This window comes from Trifolium pratense, linkage group LG6 (assembly GCF_020283565.1).
Source record: "Trifolium pratense cultivar HEN17-A07 linkage group LG6, ARS_RC_1.1, whole genome shotgun sequence".
In the NCBI taxonomy this organism is placed as follows: domain Eukaryota; kingdom Viridiplantae; phylum Streptophyta; class Magnoliopsida; order Fabales; family Fabaceae; genus Trifolium; species Trifolium pratense.
Window position 1 is genome coordinate 4,774,512 of NC_060064.1, and position 14,756 is coordinate 4,789,267.

Here is a 14,756-nt window from a genome sequence, read left to right on the forward strand (position 1 = left end):
ATTTTTAGTCCTTGAACTGGTATCCAACCTCTTGGTGTGAAAGTGAAACTGATCCTGTTCAGAGTGGCGACAAACACCATGATATGTCAAGATTTACTGAAAAAGTGACTTGGTCTCAATTTTTGGGGATGTTTGGATCGACAAGTGCATTAATTAATTGCTTATTTAATAAGTGTTTATCGTATAAAAACTTATGTATAAGATGTTTCTACATTAAGTCGAGAATAAAGGTAAACTGTGCACAGTTCAAGATAAGCTGTTTCTATCAGTTAACCTGGGGAGTTTACAAAAATATGCTGAAATCGCATATAGGTATATCATAATTCATGAGCTATTATTAGATCAGTCCAAATAAGCGTTCGTCGCCTCCTTCCTAAATAAGTTTCAAAAATTGGAAGCGGAAGATGTTCAGGATTGTTTTTCATCATTGTTATCCTTTTCCAAATATACCTTGAACAAATTTCTACTGCACTTCATCTGGTGCAGGAAACTCCAAACTCTTAAAAGATGTAAAACCTCCATCCACAACTAAATTATGTCCACTGATATACCTAGCATCATCAGATGCAAGGTAAAGTGCAGCATTAGCAATATCATTAGGTTCACAGTTCGCTCCTTTCAGAACACCTACATTATGAACAATTTCTACAATTCGCTGCGAATCGAGATGCGAATATATCTCATCCATTTCGTTCATAACAAACGGAGTAGGGATAGCAAAAGGTGATATACAGTTGACTCGAATTCCATGCCTGCATAGCTCTGAAGCCAAAGATTTAACAATGCCTATAACCGCAAACTTTGATACCGAGTACGTGTGCTGCGCCATCCCTCCCATCACTCCAGTGACACTAGCAGTGCATAGAATCGATCCAGTTTTGCGTGGGATCATTACACGTGCTGCATGCTTGATGCCAGTCATAATGCCGCGAACGTTTATTTCCATTACTTTGTCAAATGTTTCTAGATCAAGGTCAACAATGCTTGGAGGAGTTTTGCAGGGTATCCCTGCATTGTTATACATGATATCAAGCTGTTTGTATTCAGAAACGGCGAAATCAACTGCATTGGATATGTCTGATTCTTTCGTGACGTCGCAAGTTATGAAGGTAGCATTAGGTCCTAGTTCTTTTGCAGTTTCTTGGCCAAGTTGTTGTTGGATATCAGCAATAATTACTTTTGCTCCATTGTTGATGAATTTTGTTGCTGCTGCTTTTCCTATTCCACTAGCTCCTCCAGTTATCAGTGCTACCTTATCTTTTAGCTTCCTGGATTACAACATCAAATGTGAATTAAAGGAATTAACATTACACAATAAAGGTCGTTTTGACAACATTTGCATAATATTGAGCATCATTTGATTAATTTGGATCCTCTGGCGTTTTTTCTTCAGTCTAAACCTTGACCTTTGAATCAACCCAACGGCTAAGAGTATTATATCATGGTCGTTAGTTTAATCCAACGGTCAAGATTTTGCCAAAGAGGTTTCAAAGGCGACACAAAATTCAGGGCTCATTCAATAATTTTAAACCATTTGATTTGAAGGGTTGTTAGGCCATACCTTCCGGTCTGAGTAGACAATAATCTGTAGAAGCTATCGGCAAAAAAAGGCGTTGAATAGCGAAGACTTTTTCTGTTTTTAAAAATTAGCAGAAACAATGTTAGCTAAAACTTGTTCACAGTCTCATAAGGATAGCACAGTTGGTAGCTAATAGAAACATTAATGGAGAATCGGAGTTCGAACTCCGAATTCTCCACTACTTCATACTTATAGTGTGTGAGTCTAGTCACTAGGTTATTGGACAAAAAAAAAAAGTTATGCAATAGTAGAGATTCAATAGTTGGATTAACCAAATTAACACCACAGAAGTTGAAAGAGATTCAATAGTAGAGAAAATGGAAAAATACAAGCAAAACATCTTATACTTAATGTTTTAATCATCAAACTAAAATAATAGATAAGAGAGTAAATTACAACATCAATGAATGAAGTAGTGAAAGCAGAAAAATGAAGTGTGAACTGTGAAACCAACCTCAAACAGATTCTTAGCATGATTTTCTGCAAAAAAAGAATCAGATCTCACACACTATAGAGAGTAATGTAGTTTGAGTGCTTATTATAGAAAAATGACTCTGTCCTTTTGCTTTGCATCCTTATTAGACTAATCAATGTTTAGAGAATAAAATAATGATTTTGAGTGCTTGCTATAGAAAAATGCTGCAAGGGTAATTTGGTCAATGTGACCAATGAATATATGCATACCATGTGATATTTTTTAGGATAAGATGCATGGTTTGTGATGCACATTTATAGAATAGAATAATTTTGTTATAAAACCTGTCAGTGAAAATGCAATGCATTATAGAATTTTTCACCAAAAAAGTCAAAATACAGTACATTATTGAATTAGTTCCTCATACTAAAATTATAGGAAAAGGGGCATTCCGAGAATTGAACTCGGGACCTCTCGCACCCTAAGCGAGAATCATACCACTAGACCAAATGCCCATTTGTTGAAATGTTTTCGCCTATTCAATATCTAATCTATCATAACTACAATTAATTTTCCCTCCAAAACCAAAAGTTTCCGCTTCATATTCCCAATGATTTTGATTTTCTTTTCTCCATTTATTCATACATTTTTCGCTGTGCTTTTTCATCTTCATCATTCTCATCACAGTGTTAGGGTTTTACTTCGTTTTCACTCTCATCAAAGTGAAGGGACTTTTAATTCCAATGGCGAACACTCAACCTTCATCTTCACCTGCTGGTAATTTTCGATTCTTCAATGCTTCTGCTTTTTTTTTTATAATTTATTTATTGTTAAATTTGAATAATCGATCATATTCATTTCATCGATTATGTGGTACTACGCTGCATTGTAAAATGTGCAACTGGAACTGGTTGATTTTGAAAAATGTGAAATGTATGTATGAAATGAAATTTGTAAAAATTAGGAAGTAATTCTATTGAATCTGTTTCTTTCTGATGATGACTATTATGGAATTTAGATTTAGATAAAACTTAGTTAGGTTGATTAGAATGTTGATTTGATATGATTAGGAGATGAAGTTAGAGATGCAAATGGAAATGAACATTATCAGGAAACTGAGCTTTTTGAGGACACATTAGTGATCCATAGTCCCTTAATCGAAACTGAAGTGCAAAATCTCGATCTGAATACTGAGGTGCAAAATATTGATCTGAATGCCGAGGTGCAAAATCTCGATCTGAATGCTGAGTTAGTAGAGGATTCGGAGCCTGTAGAGGACATGATAACTGCTACAACATGTGAGTATGAGCAAGAAGTGGTGCTTGACAGTGAGGACGAAGAAATGAATAATGCAGACAAAGTGACTGTTGCTGAAAGATTTCTTGAGGATGGAAGTAGTCCAGTAGTGAACAATTCTTTAGTGCTCTTCAAGAAGAAATTGCCTAAGCTACCTTGTGAGGAAGCAAACTCAAAATCAAATGCCGCTACTTCTGGGAAATCTGGAACTGGTATGTCTTTGTTTATCAATCATTTAACATTAAGAGGCAGTTTTTGGTCTTTTTTATAACTCTTGCTTACATTTTTCGTATGATATCTCTGTATGCTATCGTAGCTTTGACTTACTTTTATAGCTTATAAATAAGTAGTTTACCGAGTAAATGTTTTTAGAGTAGTTCATGAATGATTGACTTTTGAAAAACATGATGTGCTTGAAGGGGACGAAAGAGCTTCAGTTGATGCTAAGAGCTTTGATGACAACAAACATCAATCTCTGCATGATAGGTTATATGATGTTCGCTCACCAGAGCCTGGGGATTCAACCGTAGCTGCACTAGGCTTCGTGGATCAGTACTTGTCGTCAATAGATGTGGACCTGTTTCAAGGAGTTCAAAATGGAAATATTGCTAGGGAAAAATCGCCTCGTGTCTCGAGTGCAAGAGGATCAATTAGTTTGGCTAAGAAATTTAAAGCTCGAAATCAAAATGAAGATAAAGACCCTTTCGAGTGGGATGACAGTGTTCAAAATGAAAAAGAAGCTGGTATTTTCGGTAAAAAGCTTGAAGCATCTTTCAATATTGGACGCCATGGACTGGCATATAAGAGAAGACAGAAAAAAGGTAGTCATCCTCCAAACCAAGGAAAATCTAGTGCAAGTAATAGATGTGATGAGAATTTAGTGCAAGAACCAAGAATGGAAGCTGACAACAATAACTATCTCAAGGAGTTGGATGTTGATTTGTGTGCCACAAGAGAGAATGTCGATATTTATTCTAGTGTAGCACGTACAGAAGACGTGTATGATATTGGCTTAGACACTCAAATAGCTGCTGAAGCTATGGATGCCTTAGCAAATATGTCCCCTGCTGGCTTTCATTTAAGTGATGCTCGCCAACAAGAGAACGCATTTGATGCATCTTTGAGTGATTTCAATCAACCTCATCAGAAAAATTCTCCATCTAAAGAGAATCCTGGTTCACATTCTATTGCTCTAAAATCATACAAGGGAAATGTATCTTCTCGTAGATTTGGCAAAGTAACTTCTAGTTCCTCTTGCAAGGACACTAACAATCAGGAAACAAAGCCTGTCTCAGGGAAAATGAAAAAAACAATGGGAAGCAAGTCAACTGTTGAGGTGCAGTTCAAAAATAATGTTAGTCCATCAATATGCAATGAACATGTATCACATGAAGAGGTTTGTTTACTAGGAGAAGATAGGAGTTTTCAATCTGCTTCCAAAGAACCCAAAATCCAGAATAAGAGCAAATGGACAAGAGTGAAATGTCAACCAAGTCATCCTAGAGAGAGTAACAATAATGTTGAGAAGGATACTATTAGATATAAGAGGAAGGGAAATTGTTTAGTGGCAGATCCAGTGAAGATGGATGTTAAGACGAAACGTCTTAATTCATCTATTAGTTCATATGGTGTGGCTAGGAAGTGCAGTTTGAAACATCAGGTTGAAGTTAGTCCACAACTATCCGCAACCAGCTGTTTTTCAATGATTGATTCTTGGGCTTATCCAAAAGGACCAAGGGGGAAAAGAAAGCGAGCTAATGCCCCGAGATTTTTATGTATTGATGATAAAGAAAACAATGTCTATTCCACCAAAATTCTAGAGGGTCGAGATGTTGTGCATAAATCATGTCTTCCCCCAGTTTCGGCAGGTGGTGCTATAAAATTTGAAAACCTACATGATAAGCAACCCTTGTTGCTAGCACATGTTGAAATATTATCAAACAAGACTGTTGTACATTCGAGTTCAGAAATTTCAGCTTCTGTTGTTCCAATTGAAGGCATAAAAATTTCAAATGCTACCCATACAAGCAATGAACACTGCAAAAAGGCATGTGACAAAAACCTGCCAAAGTCTTCACTTTTGAAGGAACTTATCAGATTAGGAGTTCCCAAATCCACATCAGAAATAATGAGTATAGATCCAAGACATCGAAGAGATATGACAAATGTGCGAGTTCTGTTTAGCCAACATTTGGATGACAGTGTCCTCAAGCAACAACAGAAGGTAAAATTATTGCTTTTATGTTTATGATTGGAGATGCTAAATGTTACCATTATTGGTAGTAATTTTGTTATATCCTCCTTGCAGATCTTGACACGTCTTAATATATCTACTGCATCAAGCTCAAAGGAGGCCACTCATTTCATAGCCGACAAGTTTACACGTACAAAGAATATGCTGGAAACAATGGCTCTTGGGAACTTAGTATTGACACACTTATGGCTTGAGAGTTGTGGACAAGCCAACTGTTTTATTGACGAGAAAAATTATATTTTGAGGGATATGAAAAAGGAAAAGGAAATAGGCTTTAGCATGCCAGTTTCTCTTGCTCGAGCAAGACAAAAGCCACTCCTGAAGGTATTTTGTATGACTGTATAAACTTCAGTTATGCTCAAATTATTTTGCACTCTTGCCTTAAAATCTGGTTGCTTTGCTCTACAGGGTAAACGAGTCTACATAACACCACACATCAAACCTAATAAGGAAGTGGTTGCGAGCTTGGTTACAGCTGTTCATGGCCAGGTATACCTATTCATCTATGCATGCCACTCCATGGCTGCAACTGACCTGTGGTTTCATTATTAGGTGTTTTGAATTATTTCCTATGTTGTGTTCCTCACATATTCTTTATAAATTGTTTTCACCCTTCAGCTAGTGGATGAAAATCAGATATTTGCAGACAAGAATGATAATGTCTTGGATGATCTATTGATTCTTTCTTGTGAAGAAGACTTTGCAATATGCCGCCATTTCCTTAAGAGAGGTATTGAATCCTTCCATCTTCTCGATGAACAATGCAGTTGTGTTTTATCCTTTGTTCACGTGACATATGAGACGACGTAAATCTGCAGGAGCTGCTGTTTACAGTTCAGAGCTTGTTCTGAATGGAATTGTAATCCAGAAATTAGAACTCGAGAGGTATAACTTGATATATGAAACTCATTTATCCTTCATATTGACATGATATTAGATTTCTTTTGAACTTGTGAGGTATGATGATATAATATTTGGAACCCAATTATACAAAGGCAACCTTATAGCTAGCTGTCTCCCACTATGATGAACCTAACATTTTCATTCTTGCCAGTTGCCACACTTGAAGTTATGTCTGAAATAACTAGGTACGCAGACCGCAGTGAAGTTATATTATCTCTAAAGTGAACAAATAAGGTTATATTTATCCTTCAATTGTAGTGTGTTAAGACCACAATGCACTTAAGGGGTGAAAACACTCTTGTTCACTTGGAGATGAACTCACTTTTGAACGTATGTATGATGTAGCAAGCCTGTTAATCCATTCAGAATGCACTTAAGGAGTGAAATCACTCTTGACCATAATGCATTGTATTGTTGATAAAATGATCGTTAGCACGTTATCTTGGCAATCTTGTTAAAATTTAACATTGTTGTGAACTTTATCTTTGGCAGGCATAAACTGTTCGTGAATCAAGTTACAAAGAATAAACTAGGTAGATGTAATTGGTTTGGGAAGGTTTACAGAAGGCGTCTGATGCCTTTATCTTGAGAATAGCTGATTTCTGAGGCAATATTACTATGGCCACCGAGGCCATATTACTAATCTCAGTTACTTACAAATGTAACTTACTCTCCTTACTTTATGTTGTTTTGAGGCATGTTCATCTCAAGTGACTCAAACATTTACAGAAGAGTAGTATTTTTTCTGTAAAGGGAGTAGTTATCTTAATGAAGTATAAGTTGACCAAGGTATGTATGGATTCTGACAAAGTTGTCTTTATAGATAATGTTTTATTTTATTTCCCCTGGTAATTGCAAATTTGCAACAAGATACTTTAGCTTTGTGTGAAACACTGCCAGCTTTGTTATTCTAACACATACTAATATATCCCATATCCCATATATGATAGTAATTGTTAAGTTACTAGACTATTTCACTTGATGAACCAGTTACAAACTAAAACTGAAATTTTTCATATGCTAGATGCATGAACAGCCTGTGAAGATGCACGGAAATCTGATCTGATTACTTTCTGGATTGAAAGAATTACTGCAACCGATCATGATAATGCATAGTTTAGTCTATGGTCGATTTTAATTTGGATAAGGTTCCATGTCTTTATGTAATTGCCAATTTGGCATTACTTGTGCCCTTTCATTTTTTAATTAATACTCCCTCCAATCTTTTTTATAAGAAACAACTCACTTATCAAATATGCAAGTCAGGAGTAAATCAAATGCTTAAAGTTGTATCTGAAGGAGAAAATTTCTCATCCCACTACCCACTTTCTCACCCACCCCCTGGAAATTCCATTTTTGCCCTTGGTCAAAAAATTCGGAACGTGTTTTCTGAATTTTTTTTGCCTTTAAAAACAACTTCGGAATGTGTTTTCCGAATTTTTTCCAAATTTGAACTAAAAAAATTCGGAAAACGCGTTCCGAATTTTTTGACCAAGGGCAAAAATGGAATTTCCAGGGGGTGGGTGAGAAAGTGGGTAGGTGGGATGAGAAATTTTCGTTGTATCTGTTTGATTCTGCTAACCCAATAGTGGGTTGTAATCTACTTTTGGGACCCCTGAAGTTACTGAAATACTCATTCCGCTACTTAAGTACTTAAGTAGTGGATGGGTAAAATCTTGAAAAATTTATCCAAGGGGTATTTTTTTTTTCCTCAAATTTATCATTTTTATAACATCCGCTGGAGGCACCAAAAAAAACTGTAACATGTACACTACATGTTTAAAGATATTTTGAGAAGCCAACACACCACACACAAATATAATCACCGGTAAAGCCACCGCAACTTGGAACCTATTTCTTGGACGCGTCATTCGTATTGAGTTTTACCCAATTTGAATTGATGATCGAGTCATATGTGAAGTGATTTGTTTTTTTGATATATTTATATAAAAGTGAGTTGAAAAATGAAAAATAAATTACTAAAAATTAGTTATGAAAGCCAAAAATGACAATTTCTATATTTGTAGAGACACTGTATTGGATATTTTCTTTTTTAATTGTGTTGTACATGTGTGAAATTTTTATCATCATTGAATTGTGGCCAATTTTTGTTATAGGATTTCTAGGTCATATAAAACGAGTTCTCTCTTTTCAATTGAATTTTTTTCATATATAAGAGTTAAATATAAAATTTATGATGATTTGTCTAAAGGGTCAAATATTTTAGTATTTTTTTTTTTACCAAAAGCTACTTATCGCATTTTATTAATAAGAATATACTGAGGTTTGGGACATTTTGAATCAGTCTCTTGCCACTTTAGTGTATGTAAAGTAATTTAAAAAAATCAAACTATTCAAATTAAAATCCATTAAAGGTCATCAAGATATACAGTATTCGAAAACAGACAAGCATGAGACAATGTGATGCTGAAAATGTTTATTGTCCTTTCAAAAGAAAAATGTTATAATTCAGATATTTTTATACTGTTTTTTCTTGTTTAGGAATGCCAACACATATCATTCCATTACAAAATATGACAACCGTCACTGTCTTTAAACTCCATGAGATTAATATTTCCTAACGTAGCAATATAGCATGCACAATAATAAAGGGTCCCAATTTGATATTGATTTGAGTTGGTCCAATGTTGGTGGCGAATCAAATTGCAATGGATAATTAGTTTCTCTTTTGCTTCAAAGTTGAAAGAGAATTTCCATTTTCTTCTTTCTTGTCATTTTTATTATTTTTATATTTAAGTGATTTAGTAGTTATCATGTGACTATGAAGACTTTGGGAAATATCAACAAAAAAGCCAAAAGGTTAATGCCCTTTCCATAAAAATTTGACGTCCTTTTTATTGACCTGAAAGTGAAATTAAAATAAAGTGAAAAAAAGAAACTATCAACTATATATTATCTTTGGTCAGTGCGAATTATTCTGGTTTTCCACTTAGATTTAGAGCATTTTTTTTAAGCAAGATTTGGAGCATATATATTATAAATGAAAATAAGGAATGGGAAAGTAATGTTTATCATTTGTTGAAATCTTAGTGACATCGTTGAAATTTCTAATTTAGTTCGCATGTGTTTTTACTCAGTTGACAGGGACATCATATTATATATGTAAAAATCGGAATTCAAACCTCAGACGCTCCATTTATTCACTTTTAAGAATTAGTCCAATGTTTCTTCGTAACACATTGACATTTCTAATTTAAACACCAAAAGTTTTTATTGCTTAGAATAAATTAGTCGAAATTATCTCGTGAACTTTAGCTCAGTTGTCAATGACATCGTATTATATGTGCAGGAACCGAGGTTCAAATACTGGACACTCCACTAATTCACCTTTAAATTAGATTTTCTAGCCATTAACAAAAAAGATAGTTAGTGACTAATATCAATAGATGTATGAGACATACTTTACAATTTTTTAATGTACACAACCAATTTTTTTTTTTATATGTTGATAAACCGTACACAATCACGATAATACTTTTTTTTTTTAAGTAGTGGCTAATAATTTTATCTTAATTATTTTATTTTTTTTCAAGTAGTGGCTAGAATTTTTTTTTCAAGTAGTGGCTAGAAATTTTAAAATGGACTATTGAAATTCAACGGTTTTTTTAAAAGTTTGTCGTACGTTCAATTGAAGTTATCAGAAAAATATCAAACGGTTTTGAATTTTTATAAAAATTTGTGAAGTTGATCTATTCAATGAGATCTTTGAATTCAACGATTAGATTGAAGAAATATAATGTCGATATCGAGTTATTAAGTGGAGTAAGTCAATGAAGACTTACTCCTGGAGTCAACGAATCTCTCCTCTTTATATAAATATAAATAATGGATAATAAATGGAGATGAGATTGAGTTGAAATATATATTTACCAATGAAGATGAAGAAAAATGTATGAAAAATTATTTCATATTTAAATAAGATTTATTGTTTATATTATTTTTATGCTAACTATTGTTTTAATTTTAAATTTAATAACTATAAAAAAAACAATTTTATAACGTTATAAGATAAAATAACATAAGATTCATGCGTTGCACTAGTTAACGTGTAGTTTTCAAAATATGGATAAAGACAAACCCACCCACATCTACCCAAACAATAATGTGTGAAATTAAAAAGAGGGGATTAGAAAGAATGGTTGCATGAGATTGGTGCGGTGATTAGGGATATTGGATAGGGTAAATGAATTAAATACCCTTTGTTTGTATTGTCCTTATTCGTTTTGGACATTGGCAGGGACAAGAGGCAGAGAGGTGAAAAAACTTTGGGTAGAGAGTGTGATGAAAGGAATAACTACAAAGGATGGCAGCAGCAACCATTTGCGCTGTCTTGGCGGGAGGGACAGTCTGGCTTATCACTTATCTTTATACCTCCTTTTTCTACCTTACTACCACAATACCCTTTTCTTCTTATTTACTTTTTTACCCTTATTTCCATTTTTTTATTTAAATATTTTATTAGTTAATACTTACGGGTCATGTATTGAAAAAACAAAAAATTAAACTTTTAAGATGTTGACTTCACAAATTTCAAAATAATATTACTATCTTTAGTTACTTTAACCAGTGCTTCGGGGATACCGGTTAACATTTTCCAATATTTAATACCCTTAGCTTGGAAAGTACTCCCTCCGTCCCAAAAAGAATGACCCAGTTGACCGAAACACGCATGCCAATGCATAACTTTGGCGACTAATATCTTTAATTGTATAATAGTAAAAATTATAAAAAATTGATATTTTGAAAATACTCATCGAGACGAATCTAACAACATCTTATATGTTAATATTTATTTTTATTTATTAGTAGAAAAATATGGTCAAAACAATATATATGAATAGTGCATATATTCAAAATGGGTCATTCTTTTTGGGACGGAGGGAGTACTTTTTTGCGGACGAATATTAATGACTTCCGGAAGTGGCAGCAAGATCCTTTTGAAGATTATTTCATCAAAGATGTTTATCAAATGTTAACGAAGGAGGATCAAGGGTCATGCCATGCCAAAATGGGGTGTTTTGGAAGAATTTACTTTCGCTAAAAGTGTCTATTTTTATGTGACAGCTATTTCAAAATAAGTTAGCAACAAATGATAATTTGGCGAGGCGAAACATAACTCAATTCGATTTTCTTCTTTACTTAGGAGGGTGTGAGTTAAGTGAAACAACTTGTCATTTTTTTTAATGTGATATTTTCTATAATCTTTGGAGAGGTGTTGCAAAGTGAGAATTGATGCCGTTTTTTTATTGTTTTTCATTTTCATGTTCTTCAAATTAAAAGTAGTTATTTGTTTAACAAGGAAACACACAAGTATTTGATGCAATTTGAACGGTGTGTTGTTGGCTTCTTTGAAAAGTAATAAATAACAAATTTTTCTCTCATAAAGTTTTATCGATCGAACTTATTCTCAATAAAGTTAAGATTCTCGTATGATGATGGTCAAAGACAAATAAAAAAGATTTTATGCATAATTTAAACTTACGGTGATTCAATCATTTATCTTGTCAAGAAATTGAAACTATATTCATTTAATTTTTTTTGTAAAAATTAAATGCATCTTATACTTTTTATGTGTGTTGGACTGTTGGCCTTTCAATTCCTGTAAAAGGGAACTTGATAATAATCTAAAAATCAACTGAAAAGTAAATAGAATTTAATAAAAAAATTATTTTACATGTAATCAAATTTAAATTCTTTCAAATTTTCTTATATTAGTAGTAGCAAATTCTTTCAACTGTTGGGCTTAAAAAAATGTGTTTTGTTGGGCTTAGTTTGAAATATGTTTGGGCTTAGAAAAAAAAAATTTATGAATTGATTATAAACCAATAATTCATAAAATTAAAGAAAAATTATGTTTTTTTTTATAAACAATAATTATTAAATATGTTCTTTTAATCAATTAAACAAAAAAAAATTGGCTTAATTATTGTAAAAAAAAAGTTTAAATATATAGTAATTAAAAGTTATAATAATGCATTTTTAAAAAAATAAAAAATAAAATAAAATTTAAGATGAATCGATTATAAATAAGTAACCTATTTTTTATTATAAATCGGTTATAAATTGGTTTCGAACTGATTATAAACCATATCCAAATTAGTTTTGCAAAATAACCAATTTTTTATTAAAATGGTTTTGGTTCTAAACAAAAACCATAAATATGGTTTGGTGTGGTGTGGTTTTTAAACCATGCACACCCCTAATAGCAATTAGCATAGAGATAAGTTGACCGGAAAGATGTGTATGTTGACCCGAAAGATATGTATAAAAAGTTCAGACAAAACACCAAATTAGACAAACATGTCAGTTGTGTTCAGAATTGACCAATTCACCCTTACTCCCAACCAACCCTTCCCCACACGAGTCAATGAGTCATTGAAAAGTTAATTACATTTAGATTTAGATGGTCATGACAACAATGGTCACTGTGTTCTATGGATATTCATTTTTCATTTTCAGTGAACATTCTAAGATGACCGTTAATAACATGGACTTCAATTGGACTTGGGTACTTTGTCTTACTAAAAAAGGAATATTTAATTACTTTTATTTTTAAATATATTTAGTAGAGCTGTTTATCAATTTTAGAGAACCATGATTTAATGGCAAAACAATAATTAAAATTCAAAAATACTGTATGTGCATTTTGTAAATTATCGTTTATATTACTTTTATATACTTTTGTTTAGATTAGTCATTTTTTTGTTTAGTTAAATAAGACAATATTCATTTCACCAAATATATTTTTGGAGGGAGTATTTGTTAAAGTCAAATTATATTTGCGTATGATTTTTTTGACTAAATATTTGCGTATGATATGACAAGTGCAAAAAAGGTTCAAGTTGCTATTTTTTTTTTCTTCTCATGATATAGATAATATATTAAAATAAAATTTCAAACAAGTCAAACACTTCTAAAATTACAAAATTTACATTTATTAGTTTTTTTTTATAAGTTGGGGAGTATCTAAAAGACAAAGTAGACTTCGCCTCCATCCTACGTCTATTGCTCCTTTTTATTAGTTTTTTTATTACAACATAGTATTTGAAACAATTTATTTATTTTTATCGATTATTCTACTAAATAACAAAAAAAGGTCTATGTAGTTCAGTTAGTAGCTACTATGAGCATTGTTAAAAAGATCAAGATTCAAACTTTGAATTTCTTATGTTCCTGCTTGGAACTAGGATGTGGTTATACTCAGCTAAAGATGATTCTAAGTCTATATGAATATATCTCTTTCCCAAGAATCAAGAGGACTTATATATAGACGAAGGTATAACGGTTTTAGGCGAAAACCCTTCACCTGCCTCGGGGAGCCACTAACTCCGTTATTCTGAGAGTAGTTATCCCTTGTATCTGCCGAAAATTTTCCCAATACACCTTACTTCTTTACATTTTAAATTTAACTACTAAACTACTACTATCTTTTTTTAAAGAACAGTGATGATTTAATGAATAAAATATTACCGCATTTATATTAAAAAATATTTAAAGCAAAAACATACTCACATTTGAAAACTAGAGGAAGTCTTGCATACACACACGATTTAAACACAAATATATAGGCACATTCACATAAATAAATATAATTAATACAAAAACAATTTAGTCACATCATTTTATTCATTTCTCATTTTATTTTTTTTTATTATTTTATGTGTGTCTAACACCTAAAATATATAATTGTGCCTAAGTAAATTTTTCTGCGAAAACTATACTATACTCCTATGAGTTTTGTCTAAATGTAGATGTAGATGCTTTTTCAATAATGCACTTTTTGTTTGTAAAAGTTAGGTCAACCGATAAATATTAATAATGTTGAATCTAGACACATTAACTCCAATTTGAATTCAAAACTAAATAAATTGCCACTGCTCATATTATTTTGGAGGAAGTATATTTGTCAAACCCAAACTACATTTTCATGTGATAAATGACAAGCCCAAAAAGGTTCAAGTTGCATATGCTCAATATTTCATTTTTTTTCCATACTATACTTATATATATATATATATATATATATATATATATATATATATATTAAAATGATTTTTTTTCCTTCCTTTGCTTAATTTTTTTGCTCCCCTAAATAAGTCAAACAAATTAAAAAAATTAGAAAAATCAACATTTGTTAGGTTTTTCATCACCACTTATAGTATTTTTTAATTTTTTTTCAAAAAAAACTTATCTAATCTACAAAAGAATATACTAATAATTTGCCAACTAAGGAAGTATATTGAGGACAGCTAGACATACAGCACTGTGTCCAATCCACTTGACAAGCC

At 32.3% G+C, this 14,756-nt stretch overlaps 2 protein-coding genes and 1 non-coding gene across 3 annotated transcripts; 1 reads left to right on the forward strand and 2 right to left on the reverse strand.

Moving 5' to 3' along the window:
* Nucleotides 1–245: 245 nt before the first annotated feature.
* LOC123892587 (zerumbone synthase) lies at nt 246–2,181 on the reverse strand. The gene is made up of 3 exons (XM_045942408.1): nt 2,034–2,181; nt 1,562–1,633; nt 246–1,268 (listed from the first exon to the last, which is right to left on the reverse strand). The coding sequence occupies exons 1-3, from the start codon at nt 2,051–2,053 to the stop codon at nt 464–466; spliced, it is 897 nt and encodes a 298-aa protein (XP_045798364.1). The 5' UTR covers nt 2,054–2,181; the 3' UTR covers nt 246–463.
* Nucleotides 2,182–2,437: 256 nt separating this feature from the next.
* On the reverse strand, nt 2,438–2,509 carry TRNAP-AGG. The gene has a single exon. It is a non-coding gene; the product is annotated as a tRNA-Pro (tRNA).
* A 132-nt stretch (nt 2,510–2,641) lies between these two features.
* On the forward strand, nt 2,642–7,336 carry LOC123892586. The gene is made up of 8 exons (XM_045942406.1): nt 2,642–2,771; nt 3,065–3,502; nt 3,710–5,514; nt 5,599–5,868; nt 5,953–6,033; nt 6,163–6,274; nt 6,363–6,429; nt 6,940–7,336. The coding sequence occupies exons 1-8, from the start codon at nt 2,738–2,740 to the stop codon at nt 7,034–7,036; spliced, it is 2,904 nt and encodes a 967-aa protein (XP_045798362.1). The 5' UTR covers nt 2,642–2,737; the 3' UTR covers nt 7,037–7,336.
* The last annotated feature ends 7,420 nt before the right edge of the window (nt 7,337–14,756 follow it).